Below are 18039 nucleotides of genomic sequence, written 5' to 3'. Positions count from 1 at the left end.
GTTATGTTTTGCGGCTCCAGACTATTTTTCTTTAGTGGAAGAGGAGGCAAAATGGCTCTTTTGATAGTAAAGGTTGCTGACCCCTGCACTAGGGGATTCACCTGCAAGCTAATGTTCACATGACAGCCAACTACATTTCAATTTTTCTCACTACTACTGCATCTTCATCATATCAGATAGGGATGCAGACAATTTAAATTTGCATTATGTCATGATGAATTGCTGTCTGCCACATGCCATTTTTTTCCCACAAATATTTTATAACAGTACAAATCTCCGTTTCATTCAATTTTCTACTGGACTTGATACTTAAATGTCTTCAGTTACCAGTAAAATACAAAACTTCATCAGTATCTTTATAACATTGCATGTGCACTACTACAACTTAAGTTCAACCAAACCTAATGTTCCAAACCCAGTGTTCCTAAACTTGCAAATGTCAGACAACATCCATAAACACTAGCATATTACTATTGTATGTCACAAATAGAACAATATTCACAAACTTTAAATGTGTAGAATAAAGATTTATTTCCAACTATTTTTAAAAATATAGAAAATTAAGGGCAACCTAAAAGATAATACAATGTTTGTACTTGCCTTTCAATTACAACACTATCCTAAATGGGTAATCCTGGCAGGTGCCTGATTGGAATAGACTCTTTACCATTATTTCTGTTTAATTTTAAATTAACAAATGCAAGGCATGTTGAATGTTTCAGGTAAAGATGGATGTTGGTGATGAAATCCTCCAAGTTTTCTTAAGTGGAGATTTTCCCACTGCATTATTCCAAGGGGCTCATTTCCTCCAGTTGGATATTTCCATTTACTCAAGAATGCAACCGAAGATGTTAGCTTTATGGAGAAGGTGGAGACAGAGTAAAATACAGACAAAAAAAAAGACATGCACTTACCATAAGTCTTCTCATTCTTTCTTTTTCGATTCGCTCAGTCTCCTTCTTCTGTTCTCTTTCAGTATTTGCATGCCATGTGGCAACAGCTTTGGAAAGTTTTTGGATTTTGCCAGTGACAGATCTGTGGTACTCCTTAAAATCTTTAGCATGTTGCAATATACTGTTGAGATATTCCTGTATTAAAAAATACATAATTCTTGACGATATAGAATATTGGAGGTTGATTTATAAACAAAACCACACACAACATATACATACCTCCTACTGCTAGCAAGAATGAGGTACTTTGTCATTAGGAAGTCTGATGTTTTTACTAAAGACTCACATTCTTTTTAAATAACACATTATGGGTGAAAGTTAAAAAAACTTAGATAAAACCAGTGATAAATACTCCCTAAAAGTATCTGTACAATGTTTAAAAGGCTGTCAATCAAAGTCCAATCAAAGTTCCAATACTTCCTAATAACAGATAGTCAGAATTTGCCTATTTCCTATACATTTCAATTGGTTCTCCTATTGGCTAAAAGAAATGTGTGGAAGGTCCATCAGGAAAAGTGACTGAATTACCATGCAGCATGGATCAAACTTTGCAAGAAATGTTTGGCCTTCCAAAAAGCAAAGACACATACGCCATAAGTTCAGTATCCATCTCAGGGCTTTGCTACATGAGCAAAATGTATCGCTAGTGATACATTGCCAGCAGCAGAGTGGTGCAGGAGGACTAACCTCTGCGAAATTGCTCCTTCGTTGGCTCCAAATGCTGCAGTACTATGATCGCTAGCAAAGGGGGAGCAATGCAATGAGATTAACAGTAAGTCTTATGATCCTGATGCTGGCAGCAAATTGGCAGCATTAAGGTCGCCAGCCCAACATGGCCCCAAAGGCTATGTTCAGACAGGCAGCAGGAATAGTTCTCACACTGATGTACTGGTTCCACAGAACTAAGACTGGTCACTGCTACTTTCTGTGAATATACAGGATGACTGGTCTTTTATCTGCCCTGTTTGTAGTTTTCTACACACAGCCTTTTTATTGGAAGGACCTGATGGGTCTGTCAGACAACTCTGCCTCTGCACAAGTTTAAAAAAATGATTGGATAGTAGTCTTGGTAAAAGAAATACTACAATACTGAGGCAACTCTAAGTAGCCAGTTCAGCAGGAACTAAACTAAACTGCCCAGGTAACACAAACTGGCACTTAGTGAACCTAGGAATTGACATATACATTTGCTGCCATAAAATCAGAGATTTTGCTCACAAATGGATATATAGGTGCTTGTACAGGACCTTTAGAAAAAAATATACCTGATGCTTTTGTCTGCGCTTTCTTTCTTGTTCGATTTTCTGCTGCTTCTCCAGCTTTTCAGTCATTCGAGCCTCACGAAGTGTCTGACGCTTGCTTCGCTTGTAAGCTTTAGAGTTCAGGGCAGTCTCAAGAGTGGTGTCTCGTCGCATGCATGCCACAACTTCCTGCCTCAGCTAAATAACAGAAATATGGAAATAACAATCATCAGGAAAGTGTTAAAATACGGGGGCACAATTTCTCTTCTTTCAATTCTTAATTCCAAATTCACTGTAATCACATGGAAAATGCAATTTACACAATCTAGAAAATGACATAAAAATTAGTTAATAGAGATTTCAGATAATGTATATTTATAATAAGGCCCAGTATATTGATCAATATACTTTCATAGATTGTAAATATTCAGTGCCGTTGCAGATATTTTAATATATTGAAAATGAAGAAATATACAGACAGGAATGTGAGAATAAGTGAAGGTAAGGGGTAGATTAGAGGGTATTTTTAAAAGGTGAATGTACTTATTCATTACTTAATGATTATATATACAAATATCCTATTACTTACTAGGTCATTAGGGAATGGGACATTATGAGTACTTGGATAAGGGACTTCGGGGGTGATCATATAAATGTGCTTAGCCCTTACAAATTGTATAAAATGGGTAATACAAACAATATATAACATTGCCTTAATGACAGATTCAAGTGCCTGTTCTTCGAAGAAAGCTAAATGTTTGGTCTCCAGCTGCTGTAGTCCATCTGCTTCAAGGTTCAAAGTGTTCAGAGATGTTCTTTTGCATACCTCAGTTGTAATGAGTGGTTGTTTGACCCACTTGTGGACATTCTCCTCTGACCTCTGGCATTAACAAGGCATTTTCGTCCAGAAAACTGATGCTTGCTGGATATATCACCATTTATGGGCCATTTGCTGTAAACCCTAGCAATGGTTGTGCATGAAAAAACTAGCAGATCAGAAGTTTCTAAAACACTCATACCAGCCTGCCTGGCACCAACCAAGTCACTTAAATCATCAGCCTGATTCTAATGCTCAACTTGAACTTCAACTTGAACTGGCCGATTAGATATTTGTGTTAACAAGCAGGCAAAGTGAAGTGAGGAACCTAATGAAAATTAGCTGGTGTAAATGTACATGTGTGTACAAATCATTATACATTTTAATACAATATGAATATACATTTATATCTAATAATAATACATCAGCAAGTCATATAAAACCCTGTTTTTCAGAACTTTTACCTGACGCTGGAAGTTTAAAAGTCTAAGAGCCTTTAACTCCACTGTGGCCTTAGTTCTCAAGTCAGGTGGTAGAGAGCCAGGCAGGTTTTCCAGTTCCTGTATCCTATGAGCAATACGAGCCTGAAGTCTGAAACACAGACACAAAACATTATTGCAATATAGAGAAAGTAAGCAAAAAAACTCAATATTCTCACATTTATAGGAAGTATTTGATGAAAATATACCAGTGTATAACTGACTGTTAGACAGTCCTGACTGATCTGCCATCTCTCTGTTATTAATGTCTATTTCAGGGAAAAGAAATGAGCATTCATATGTATTATTTCATAATATTTTTTAATTAAAAATGTATTTTAGTACTAATCCTAATAGGGAAAAATATAAATACCACATTAAAAAAGTTTACATTGTTTACAAGTCGCAAAAGCGACTAACATATACCACGCTTTATGTCACGCTCCAGTTATCCCACACATCACCAAAAACCAACTTAGGTCAGTGGTTGCCGAACTTTTGGACCTCACGAACCACTACATTTACAGGCTCCGGACCGCGCATGTGCAGGGAGCCGTGTGTCACTCAAAAGGGAAGAAACTGTCCCCAGAGTGACGTCATGATGCCAGAACCCGGCCACTCTCCCACCGCAGGTCTGACCTTGGGCAGGTTGTTTCCAGACACACAACCCGCCCACCTCCCTGGGCCTGCAATTCATACGGGGGACATGGTCCGGGGCCCTGGCTGGTGCCCCCCCCCCCCCCAAGCTGAGTCCTTCTGCGGACCACCGGTTGGCGACAGCTGAGCTAAGTTGATTGTATTCGACTCATAAAGTGGCTTTAGACTTTTTTTTTTTTTTTAAATAACATATGACATTATGACAGTAGGGACATTATAAAGTGAGAACCTTTGAAGAACAGACAGTGACCATGACAATAGACCGTGTACATGCTTTGTAATATGTTAGCACTATACAAATAATCAGAACACAATAATCAGGACAGACAACTCTGAGATAAGGAATGAGAACCTCTCTACCAAGGTGGTCACCTCTACAAAAAGACAGTGAAAATGAAGGCATGGTATGCCAGTGAAAGGATTAGCTGCAGAAAGACCTCAGGTAATATCAATGGCTTTGTTTGCCTCCACATTTCAGGTATATGAGAGTTCTATTATCCAAGCCCTTCCAGACACCATAAGCAGGTTGTCAAGTTTCACTGCACTACAGCACAGGTTGGTAACAATGTAGCCTGATGAATGGATAAGGAGAGACAGCACACAATCATCATTCTGCTCTCCTTGTCAATACATGCGCACTACAGATGAGACTAATTGCATACTTGTTCACTCAGACTGAATTTCTGAACAGCAGATTACAGAAAGAAGGCAGCAAAACAAATCTGGTTACTTACATCAGTTAAAATCAAAATTTATTAAAAAAAAAAAAAACATTAAATATATCTATATATATATATTGTGATGTGACCTTTTTGTTATTGTGATGAATGACAAACAAGAATATTGTTTTAATGTGATATTTTCACTTGTCAGTTTTATTGTGACCATGTAATAAAAATGTAACTTTCTCCCCAACCAATTAACAACTGTGCCAAAAGACAGAAATTCCAAAACAGCAAGTATGGAGAAACTTGCTAATATAGCACTTTGTACTTGGTGATTACAGCCATATTTACTGCTAAAAAGTCCTGGCATGCTGTATGAATAATTAAAAAATACTTGTTTACAGAATGTATACAAAGCATCACAGAAAATTCATTGCATATTAATGTACAAGTAATACCGCATGTTACAATGCAGCAGCTTCTTCTGCTAGCAGATTCACTTCTCCTGTAGGATTCATAAACCTCTTCACAGGGCCTGAACAAATATCTCCTGGCTGTAATATAAGTCTGTTTCTTGCCGGAATAGTAACCTGTCTTGATTTACAGTTCAATCTCTATGAAAAACCTGACTGACCTAATTCTAATTCAATTTTTTGTACTCCAGAGGAGAGAAAATGAGTCTCCTGCAGTGATGCAGAATTACATCCTTGTGGTTTGGGGTGTTTTAAAGCCTCAAATCTCCTTAGGAGACAATCTGTCGATCTTATTTTTGTTGTGTATTTATAGAGCAAAAGGTACAAAAGGTGATCACAGGAGACAGACATCAAAGTCATGGCCCCTATACAGCAATGTGTCTGTACCTAAAACAATGCGGCTTTATGTTATGTTAAAATCTCACTCACAAAGGTCTCTGGTGTAGTTATTTGCTTTAAAAAACAAAAAAATTAAAACTGGAAAATAAATTATTCATTGTATGGTCAACAAAAGTTTGTAATATATACCAGTGTTCTCCCCAGCCCCATTTAGCTGGGCGCACCACCCGGCACTTTTCATTAACCACCTGGCTGTTTTTGGGTAGTTACTGATAAGTTTGGTCACAATACAAGGTCTGCCACCCGCCTACAATTTCTTCCCACCCAGTTAAAAAAAAAATCCTGGGTTGAGCACTGTATACCCTAACCATACGTAGCAATATATGGGTGAAGACCTCTGTTATGAAATCATCTTAGTGAAATAGTTTTAAATGTGATTCAGTTATCAAACTCTACCTACTACTTTGATAAACATTCTTGGGCATCTTTGAGCAAACATTAGGCATGGGAATAGATCCAAGTCAAATAGGATTTAATGGCAAGTCCATGCCCCTCAGGGCACCATTATATGTAGGGGAACTGCTACTGTTACAGCGGTCATTTTATTTATTTTTTAATATGGTCATATTTTACACCTATGTATGTAAATTTTGTAACCCTCATACATTCAGCTACAACCAAGAGGGGTAGGTAACCAAAAGGGCACATTTATTTAATTTTTAAAACAAAAAAACTTTTTTGAACTTGATTAGATAACTGGAATGAAGCCGAATATAGCTAATGATGACTTGAACTGTCACATTAACCGAATAATATAATATTAAAAATACTAATAATAGTATTTTTATTTTCATTGTTTCCTTTTCAGGGAAGTCTTATATTTGCAATTTTTACCTCCAGATACACAGCAGAAAGTCCAGCATTTTTCTTACAAGCTTTTAAGCTGCATTCTCTAGGGATTGATTGAGATACCCAGATATTGCTTCAAAGACACCAATAATGGGGTGAATCTTGCTTCCACTAACACCAACAATAGGGATTAATGTCCTACCGATTCTAATAAAAAGTTATTTTTACCTCCTACTATGTCCCTGATAATGGGGTGATATCTTCATTCCACTGACAACTATAATGGGGTGCATTTTTCTCCCCCGAGACAAAATGTTAGTACCTCTGACACCAATAGGGAATATTGCTTTCCCACTGATATCCTTACCCCTCTGACACTAACAAAGAAACATATTTTTCTATTACTGGAATTTATCTTTGCTTCTTCTTTTTTTTTTGACAGCAAGACTTTGAGCCATTGAGCATATTACCCATTGAGCAGCAATCTAAGAAGTTCTAGGTTACTTGCAATTGCCACCTGCAGTTTGTATGCTGTGAACTCCTGCCATTTACCTGTCCAATATCAGATTTTTAGACCGTAGATGCTCTAGCATTTACCAGTAAAAGTATACAGGTTTAGTATCAGCTGAGGCAATTTTAATATCAGCTAGAAGACAAATGGAGCCCTAAATAGAGCCTTGTGCCCCAGTATCCATGGGCCTCCATGAGAAAATATGGCTCAAATTGAGGACTATTGGGGGTCCCTACAGGTAAACCAAGGTCCCTGTACTTCATTAGGGTTGACCACTTTCTAAACAAAAGAATTTGTGATGTCCTAATTTTCTCTTAGTCTCACATATACCTCAAAACTTTTAGTGAAGTCTGTCTAATGCAACTTCCCGTAATGATATGGCAATGGTGCTGCACTACTCTGTGACTGCTTGCACACCACTGGGATGAGAAAATGTTCCAGGGGAACTATTATATCTTTAAATAAAAAAGTAACGCTATACAGGTAGTCCCCGGGTTAAGGACATCCAACTTACGGATGCCTCCTACATACTAATGGGGCTTCCCTGCTTGCTCTTGTGCAGGACTGAGGTTTGAAGGGGGGGATGACTTGCAGAAGAAATCTTTTGCTAAACACAGCTGAGGTTGTGGATGATCTTTTTGCTGCCTTTTGTATATCTTTAATGACCAAGACAAAACTCTGCAGTTGTTTCTTGCATATCAAAGCACAGCTTGCTACAGAAGTTAAGGAATGTCTAGGCTCCATAATATGTTGAGACAAACACCTGTCCTAATTGCATTTATTAAAATAAAGTACCTGTTCCAACACACATACAAATTCAACTTAAGAACAAACCTACAGTCCCTATCTTGTATGTAACCCAGGGACCACCTGTATATTATATATTGAATTTTATATTAGAAAATACAGTATATGGTTTTGATTAAACATGGTGCCCCTTTAACAATCCTAAATAGATTGCATTAAAAAAAAATGGAAATTCTGAGTAGAAGTATTTAATGCAACCTTACAAAGCTTGAATATCCTTTTTTGTAAGTATACAAAATGTCATTACTTGCTATGCTCTCCTAACTTTGTTATCCAGATTTTAATACAGAAATCAAAATATTGGTTAATTCAGTTGAAAATCCCATACGCCACTACAGTGTACTATATCTATTAGTTGGTCAGGAGGTATACCACAATACCAGAACATATTTTAGAATAAATGGCAATGACATTTACCAAAAGGTCAAAATAGATGTACTGGCATGTAAATGGCTTTGATTTGAAGCAAGTTTTTGCTCTTTTCCTCTGTGAAGTGAAATAAATATATAAAAGTACAGACTAATTAGCATTGCCTTTGGCCCTGTGAACTGCAGCAGTGTGAAAGCTCATCGTTACTGCTAGCCTAATGAACACTGTACACATATACATTCTGTGGGATGCAGATTGCAGACTCGCCATCTGCTGACACAAATGCTAGGAAGAGATGCCAGGAAACCATAGCAAAACTAGCATAAAGTAGGGAATCAAAAGCTTCCACCCCACATGGAATCAGCAGTTCTGCAAAATCATCGATATCTGGAGAATGACAACAGCAATTCAGAAGCTGGCATGAAGATATATAAAAAAAACTAAAACATTCCATTTTGAATATTTAAAGTCTAATTTTGTTCAAAAAAATAAAATAAAAATAGGTATATCTACAAAGATATTCCTCTTGTGACTTAATTCACATTGTTTGCATTAATAGTAGTTAGCATTTTTCAGTGCATACAAACACTGCAGCATCAATGTAAACGACACAGCAGGGGCTGTTCATTGTAATCTTTTAAAACCAGACAAGCTTCTTTTTCTTTTTTTTCCGTTTTCTCCCAGGCAGATGGGAGGGGGTGTTCTTTCCCCGAGATTAAATGCAATATTAGTAAAAGATCGAAGAACTATCCCCTTGGGTGCTGCTGAGATTGGTGGAGAACATCAAGGGAAAGATCAGTTTGTACAAATAGGCAAAGTAAATGGATTCCTGTGTTCAGTCTGTGCAGGGGAGCTGGTCAAAGCAATTATTAGCATGTTGATGTTATGTGGGCTTGTGCCCCTTAAAGATCATTACACATAATTACTCCCTGGGAGGTCGCTACTATCTTCAGACCCACTGCCAACACAAAAGACAGTGATACATGTCTCACACGGCAGGGAAGAAACCACTGGTTATTATCCAACTTTCCCATTGTCCACTCCCACACATTTGAGTCAGCTTCTTCTCTGCTTGTCAGATGCTTGATGCAGAGTCTGCTAACAAGGACTACTCCACTGATGTGTCAGTAATGCAGCTGCTGCACTTTACATACAATATTCATCATACAATTTATTAATTTTAGGCACTGGGGTCAGAATTTGCTGCCTGAAAGCATATCTTGTGGCTGAAGTGTGGAATTTAAGGAGCTGCCAGGTTCATCATAGCTACCTGCAAGCTACTGTGCTGCAGACAATTCCCAAACGTCAACCTTTAGGCACACCGAATAGGCAGCGGTAAAATGTTGTACCAAGATTGCAAATATTCTTGGAGTCGGACTGGCATACTTAGTCAGGAACAGGCAGGAATCAGTAACAGCTGAAGCAACAGGAAAGGATTTGGGAACACATGGGTCATGGGAAGCACTGGGGTCACATGTACAGTGTTCTCCCAAGCTCCTTTTAGCCGGGTGCAGCCAGGTGGTTACTGACAAGTCACAATACAGGGGCTGTTATCCACCTACAATTTCCTCCCACCCAAATTCTTGGTTGAACACTGCAAGTAGAAGCAGCAAGGGACAAAGCACTAGCCTAGCAACAGGTTTCTCACATGCCAGGCAATGGGCTGCTAAACCTTTAAGTGCCCTGATCAATCTGGAAAGCTGCCTCCTGATTAGTCACAGATGTTCCGCAAGAAATCTGAAGGTGTGCCAGGGTAGAGATACGGTGCTATAATAGAGATAAAGCTGCGTACACACCTGCAATTCTTGTCGTTGGAAAGGATCTTTCACGATCCTTTCCAACAACAAAGGACTACACGATGCATGAACGAGTGCTGTACATACAGTACCGTTCTGCTCTATGGAGAGGGGAGGGGGAGAACGATGGAGCGGCACCCTGCTGCGTGCTCTCCCCCTTCCCTTGCATTAGGATCGCTCATCGTTCATGGATCCGCCAGGACGGATCCACGGACCATGAACGACTTTGGCTGTACACACGCCAGATTCTCACCCGATATCTGGCCGATGCCGATTATCGGGCGAGAAAAATTTGATGCGTGTACGCAGCTTAGGAATGACAATATGCCAATAAATCAATGTTTTGAGGTCTCTTCAATACTAACACGCCACATGGTATAAGATGGAATTTTCCTTTTATTGTACTCTTCACAGAAAGTCTTTGGATGGTATCATCCCTGACATAATTTCCAAATAGCTTTTTCAACAGAAAATGTGACATTCGCTGATCTAAATGGAAAAACCAGCCTAAAACATGCAGTCATTATTTGGTGCATAAGACATTGGCCCTGATGTATTAAAGTTCTCCAAGGCTGGAGAGGATACACTTTCATCGGTGAAGCTGGGTGAACCAGCAAACCTGGAATAGATTTCCTAAAAGTCATTAGCTATTTTTTAGCAAATGTTTTCAATTCTGGACCTGATCCATTCCAGGTTTACTGGATCGCCCAGCTTCCCTGATGAAAGTGTATCCTCTCCAGCCTTGGAGAGCGTGAATAAATCAGGGCCATTAAGTCAAGATGTGGCTGAAAATTGGTGTGCTAGGAAGAGGAAGTGTGAGCTTTATTCAAAGAACAAATATAACTTAGCCTTTGATACAGCAAGAGCCTACAATCAGAAAAGGACTCTCGGGTTAGCCTGCCTTCACCCTGCTATAATACCACACTAAAAGAAAGTCATGTAACTATACTATATCATTACATTGTATTATACACCTCCTAAAACACACATTCAGTAGCCACAGATGGAGATGGAAAGAAATGTTCCCCACATGACTTTATCTTGTTGCCAACCAATAAAATCATTAAAGAAAGAAAAAAAAACTGTCATAATTAAACACCAAAGATTCTATTTGTTGTAATCACTAGTAACATGCTAGGTCTGTGTAATAATGAGCTTCATAATCAGACCTTTTAATTTGATGACAGCAGGATGATTGGTCACAACTGGACACTCTGCGCCTGATTTATTAAAGCTCTCCAAGGCTGGAGAGGATACACTTTCATAAGTGAAGCAGGGTGATCCAGCAAACTTGGAATGTGAACTATATATACTCGAATATAAACCAAGAAACATGTTTTTTACCTGAAAAGGCAGGAAAATGCTTTGCCTGGAGTACAAAGCTGCTGCACAAAATCTGACTGTCACTGATAAAATTCAAACAGTAATCAATAGAAATTCCTAAAAAATAACATAAATATATAATCTATGGTGTGTTATTTTTAAAATAGTTTTTAAAAGGGGAAAAATAAAATTACATGGGCTCAGTTAAAAATCATATTTCTTTTATGATGGGTCAATTGCTCGTAAATCATCTTTTGTGCATTATTGTTGGCCACTAGTAGATGTCCTCATGTAAATGTGTAACAAACTTGTCTCTGACAGCAAGGGATTGTTACACAGCTTACATGAGGAGAAGGTGTCATCTACTGGTAAGACTGGTTGAGTGGAAACTGACGTTCTTCATCTAATGTTATTGTTAGGGGGAAAAAACTTGTTTATACTTGAGTATATATGTATACATTAAAGACCCTCTCTAAAGTACTAGGTAATTGTTTTTTACTTTTAAAAATAATCGAATTGATAATAGACAAGACTAGTTTGTGGTACTGTACCTAAAAATTATCAACCTAAAATACAAAATTTGATCTAACTGAAAGAATGTTGTACTGAGTGCAGGAAAAATTGAGATTTTGACATCTGTGGAGAATTGACATCTGTAAAAAAAAAATAATATATAAAACATATAAAAATCAGTTGAACTAGAGAAATCCATTATAGTATCAGTGAGTTTTTTCCATACCTGTGTGTTTACCTGATGCATCCTCAACCATGTCCCCAATCTACAGCCTATCACTGTTACCAGATCCTTTCTTTACCTTACTATCCCACTCACCTATAAACTCCAGAAATGAACCTTGAGGACCAGAAGTCTCTGTCCCAACAGAAGCTAAATATGAGTAGAATGCTAAGCAAACTAAAGCCAATGTAAGTAGTATGTCTTAGCACTTCACTGCAGTGCGTTTTTTTTTCAGATCTGTACACGCTGAATTATGACCTCACTAAAATAAATAGTATTGAACAAAAATACATTTTCACTACATTAAACACACAGAAATACATTTTTAATGTAATCAACCCACTGAAACAATTTTGTCTGTTAACACAAAGAAAACAAATCGCTAGGGGAAACAAATGCAACAAATTAAAAGGTGCTTTAACAAGCTACAATCTTTACAACAGCAAAGCCAAACCACAATAAAACTGCATGCAGGTTTTGAGTAATAAAGTGTAAAACGAGCCCTGACCAAAACAGAGTGTATGGTTACTTTTTACTTGTTCTTTTTAGGAAAGCAGAGTAATTGGACTTTATTTGTGCAGAGAGAGGGAAGACCTCCAAATATCCAAACTTCCAAACTGTATCTACTCAGGATGTGATTTCATTGTCATGTCTGGGTTGAAGCTGGCTAGGTTCTGCACTCCCCAGAGATGATTTAATGTTACAGCTGCCTGCAAATATCTGACATACAAAGCAGGGGCCAAGGATTTAGATCTGGAGAAACATCTAAATGTGGGTGTACAATGTACACACTTTACAAATGTAAAGCAAACCAGATTTTGCTTGAGTACTCAGTTTCGGAATGTAGAAAGTGTTTGATACCAATCCTATTTCAAGGCTTTAAATAAACAAACGGGCAGCTCGATGAATCTGGACCCAGAAAACAAGTATGTGGGAGTGCATTAAAAAACCTAGCTTATAACTTTATTTTATTTCCAGTTTTAAACATGAATTACAAAGAGATTCATTCAGCTTCAAGTCTATTCTGACTATCATGTTTATAGGAATAATGATTATTATAAAGGGGTCATATTAGATTCAGTTATCCTATTTGATTTAATTAGATATTCAACAGTACTATGGATTTATATAATGTTTCTGAATACTATTATAAGGGAAATATGTAGATAATTGTGTAAGAAATGACAATTAAAGTTTAAAAAGTAGTCTAAAAGCCTGATGGCGTTTGTTGCCAGCAAGCTGTACAGTTCTACAAAAACAATTGCATAGAAAGAAAGAAAAAGGGAGAAATAGAACTGACATTTTACTTCTAAGGACCAGATCTGCACATCTAAGAAAAATATTTAGGCTAGAACCTAAACCCCTACATTACCATTATATTTGTATTTCCTGTTTAGTTACCTATTGTCATTTTGGGGCATAAGGACAGTGGAATGCTAGGTCTACTTTATGGTATGTGCCCAGTACTACAGCACTCCTCCGACCATGGCCTGATTTATTACAGCTCTCCAAGGCTGGAAAAGATAGACTATCATTAGTGAACCTGGGTGATCAAGCAAACCTGGAAATGGATTTCTTAAATGTCATTCGGTATTTGTTAGCAAATGTTTTCAGCCCAGAACCAGATCCATTCCAGGTTTGTTGTGTCACCTGGCTTTACTGATGAAAGTGTATCTTCTCTAGCCACGGAGAGCTTCAAATCAGGCCCAATGCCTCCATCTGTTTTTTTCTTGAAGAAGCCATCATTGTTTAGGCATTATCAAAAGTTAGCACTGACTTAAACTGAGGTCACAGACAAAAACATTCAGCATTTAAATTTATTTAGGGGATGCAGTCTACCTGCTTTAATTTTTTCGCTGCATGTATCTTGTGGAGAAGACTGTTCTGAAGATGACATAAATCCAAATAACTTCTGGTTTTTCTGAATATACATCAGAGTTTGTAAACCTGCAGGCTTGTGTAATTCCTGTCACCAAGCACTACCATTATCTCACAAATATAGGGGCATCATAGCACATGAATAGACAACAATGGGCTGCCAAGCAGTCAGCTAATTTGTAAGAATTATATGAAACACAGTTAGTATGTTTCTTTTTGTCATAATGCTTATTCCTTAAGGGATGGCCAAGCAAGCAGGCCGCAAAGGTCGATTCAGATAAATTGAAGTGATTCCTTTGGGACCTTGATGTTTTCCTCTGCTAGATAAAAGATATAATCCTACCAGAACAGGTTCTACAAGAACACTTACTACCAACTACATAGCTGCACAAGCATTACCAGGAAAAACTCAAATCAACCGATACCCCTACATGTATTCAAGGCTGGTGCAAAGTTTCTACCACCATCCACACATTTAAATCCAGATTTTAAGTCACTGTCCATAGTTTATGATCATTGGCAAGTTTAAAGACACATAGAGATCAATTAAGTTATTCCTTTCCAAAAACCCATTTTGTTTATCCTTGCCATGGACCAGCATACAGTCCATATAGCTGTAGGTGTTGACTCAATTTACCTAAACAAAAGAGAAAGTTTGTGTGATGAGACTTGGAAAGCATTGTGTTGTTATACAAATACCTGTATTCCCTTTCTTGTAATATTTCAACAGGATCCAGTCCTTGGGGTTTCTGGATTGGGCTGATGCGGTTCTGTTTCTGTTGGAATTGTACAATAGGAGCTTGCTGTCCAGGAGTAGGCTGGGGAACAGATGGACCAGGCAGAGCAACAGAGGGAGCAGCAGTGGGTGGTGCAGGTGATGGTCGTCCACTTGGGGGTGGTACGGCAAGTTTCTGAGGAGTGCTTGCTACACCAAGGTCAGTACTTTGTCCTGTTTAAAATTAAAAAATAAATCAATAAAAAAAAACTTATTATCCATTACAGTTCTGCTAGATCTAGATATAGAATTAGACAAAAATAATTTAATTCTATTAATTATAGTTAATGTTTGTTAGATGTAAAAAGGTCAAGCAATCCTAATAAATAATACTATAAATACCTATGTTTAATATATTGAATGACCACAAGCACGATAGATGCTCTTGCAAACACAGGATACCTATATATTATCTCACTATATGTTTGTCTTTCTTGTGACAAAACTACACTTAAGAATCTGTGTTACCATACAAGAGGTAATTTGTATCTAGGATTTACCTTCTGCCCAGGGCTTGGGAGCCATGCTAGCTGCATGCCCGGCTATTCCTGGAGCTGGTACTGTCCCAGCAGGGGGAACTCCCATCGGATGCATTCCCATACCTTTGTAAAAGTAGATGAATTAAATTACAGAAATAAAACACCTAACAATGTACATAGCAAGAACTAACAAAAATATACATCATTATTGAAAAATACAAATCTATAATAAATAAAAAGAAAAACTGAATCTGTGTTTTTTCCTCAGAAATAACTAACTAGGATACAAGCTGGGAGGTAGTTGACAGAAATTTAAATTAAAATGTGTATGAAATGAAATATGAAGACCTGATTGTTCTTTACCATGCATACGCCAAATATTGGAATTGCAGGATTATGAACTGAATTATCAATTTCTAATGAGGATTAAAATTACATGTTCATTGATTTCCTCCCCAGAAATTAGTTGGCCAAGGATGTGTGCAGACCCCACAGGTCATACATAGCAATGGGAATATCGTCATTTAGGTCAGAGGATAGTTAACTGGTCATTTATAGGCATCCTAAACCAATACATAAAAAAACATTATAGTTGGATAGAAGGTTAACCTTATCACTTACCTGGAGGTTTGTAATTACCAAGGGGCTGCTGCGGTGTTGGCTGTTGTTGTGCTTGTGGTGGTTGCTGTGGTGGTTGTTGTTGCTGGATAGCAGGCAATGTCCTTTTTCCCTGTACAGCTAGTTGCAGGTTTTCAGACAATGGCTGTCCTCTGGCTAACATTTTATAGGCCAATATTTGTGCGCGAAGTTGATGAAGTTGCACCTGGCTAAATGCGGAGGGACCCCGACTAGGCTGGCTGATCACTTGCTGGTCACCTTGCAGCATGAGTCCAGGCTGAGCTGGTGGTATTTGTGGAGGTGTTGGACCACCACCTGACATAGGACTTGAAACATGTTCTGGAGCTCCTAAGGGGGAAGGATGAGGAGACATGTACCCTGCAAAAAAAAAAAAAAAACCTGAAACTAAGTATGTGCTTAAGGATGTATAATTAATACGTTCTAATTCTCTCCGTATTTTCATGCAAAATGCGTTACATTTTTTTGCATGGAAATTCATTTTACATTGTAGGCCAATTATTCTTAGGTATAACTCACCAAAATATGTCCAATATTTAATAAATGTATTAATAAACTTTAAATGAAAAAACAAAAATCTGTTAAAAATTAAAAAAAAATAGTGATACATGTAATGTAATTGTACAGTAGAATGTATAATATATATATTATAATTATATATATTATATCAAGATTTCTTTGTATTGGACTTAATACAGCTACTTTGTCCAATACAAAATAATTTGAATTTCCCCCCGATCCTCCCGTCCGCACCGGGAAACCCCGGAGAATGTCTCTTCACTTGCTGGCTGAAGATGGAAGAGGAAAGACCCCAGGCCCTTCGAGGACCAGCAGGATGCCGGGGAACGCTGACTGAACAAGGTAAGTGGGGTTTTTTTGAGTTTGTGATTTGGGATTACAGCTTTTAGCAAGTAAAATCAACTCCGAGTCACACTTGGGATTACCCCTAGGGGAGTTTAATGAGCAGAATGTAGAAGCAAGCTGAATAGGACGAGGAAGACCATTCCAGAGAGTTGGGGCAGCTCCAGAGAAGTCTTGTATCCGTGCGTGTGATGAGGTTATGAGTGAGGAAGTCAGTAGTAGGTTATTGGAGGAGCAAAGAGAGCGGCTGGGGGAGTACTTTTTATCAGGTCAGAAAGGTAAGTGGGAAGAACTGTGGGAGGATTTGAAGGCAAAACACAGGAGCTTGAATTTGATTCTAAGGTGAAATGGAAAACAATGAAGAGAACTACAAAGAGAAGTGGCAGAGGAGGAATGGTGGGAAGGATAGATAGGTGGCTGCAGCATTCATAATAGATTGTAGAGGAGAGAGTCGGGTTAGTGGAATACCAGAGAGAAGGATGTTACAGTAGTCCAGACGAGAGATGATAGGAGCGTGAACAAGGAGTTTGGTGGTCCCCGTGGACAGGTAGGGGCGGATTTTGGAGATGTTGTGTAGGTGAAAGTGACAGGTCCTGGAAATGTTCTGAATATGGGGGGTAAATGAGAGGGCAGAATCAAAGGGGAAGCCAAGACAACATGCCTGGGGGAGTTACCTTTATTGGCTTTTGATAAATAAATATTGTGTGTAGAATTGTTTAAACATGTTTAACAGATAATTGGAACTTTTATCTATACCAGGCAAAGCACCAGGTTCCTCTATTGAAGGACCACAGGGATGTATTTAACTCCCCAAAGTCTCACTGACTAACAGGAGCTTGAGTTTTCTAACACAAAGCTATGTATACTTCCATGTGACCACTTTATGGCCAGGTTGGAACCATGTTTCCATTACCAGAAGGAGAGGAACAGTGGACCACCCTAAATAATTATTTTAACCAAAGTAAACACAAATTTGAATCAGTTTGGCTGTCACACAGTCATATTTTACCTTAATCTAAGTTTATGGAGCTGAGAACTGATTATTCTTACCATAAAATCCTGTAGTGGTTTGCACCTACCACAAATTGTCCGGGGATTGACAACTGGAGAACTGGCAAGTGAGTCATGGAGGTCCAAGATGCATTTACCCTGATCTTACATAGGAGCCAGTGGCCAGTCTCTGCTCCTGGCTGCAGTGCAGAGTGAAACTGAAAGTAACAAGCGGGCATTCTGCACCAGGAAGCAAGCTGCTGATCCCTGCCCTAACAGAGATCCCTGCCCTAACGCAGATCCCTACACTTAATTACCAGTAAGTGAACAGAAGGGGACAATCAATGGCATGGAGTGATCAGAAGGGGACAGTCATTGCATAGAGTGATCAGAAGGGGACAATCA

The 18039-nt window shown here is 38.3% G+C and overlaps 1 protein-coding gene across 6 annotated transcripts in view; it reads right to left on the bottom strand.

Annotated features, from left to right (window-relative positions):
- Positions 1–18039, bottom strand: part of SMARCA2 (SWI/SNF related BAF chromatin remodeling complex subunit ATPase 2) — a 104317-nt gene that overhangs the window by 60646 nt on the left and 25632 nt on the right. For all 6 annotated transcript variants that reach the window (XM_072404200.1, XM_072404199.1, XM_072404203.1 and 3 more), the window contains exons 4-9: positions 15769–16143; positions 15169–15270; positions 14593–14842; positions 3476–3602; positions 2219–2392; positions 915–1088 (exon numbers count right to left, since the gene is read on the bottom strand). In XM_072404200.1, the coding sequence (XP_072260301.1) occupies positions 915–1088; positions 2219–2392; positions 3476–3602; positions 14593–14842; positions 15169–15270; positions 15769–16143 (1202 nt within the window). The remainder of the gene's footprint in view (positions 1–914; positions 1089–2218; positions 2393–3475; positions 3603–14592; positions 14843–15168; positions 15271–15768; positions 16144–18039) is intronic.

Source organism: Pyxicephalus adspersus, chromosome 3, assembly GCF_032062135.1.
Source record: "Pyxicephalus adspersus chromosome 3, UCB_Pads_2.0, whole genome shotgun sequence".
Classification (NCBI taxonomy): domain Eukaryota; kingdom Metazoa; phylum Chordata; class Amphibia; order Anura; family Pyxicephalidae; genus Pyxicephalus; species Pyxicephalus adspersus.
The sequence above is the reverse complement of the archived record's forward strand: the minus strand, read 5'-3'. Positions and strand labels throughout refer to the sequence as shown.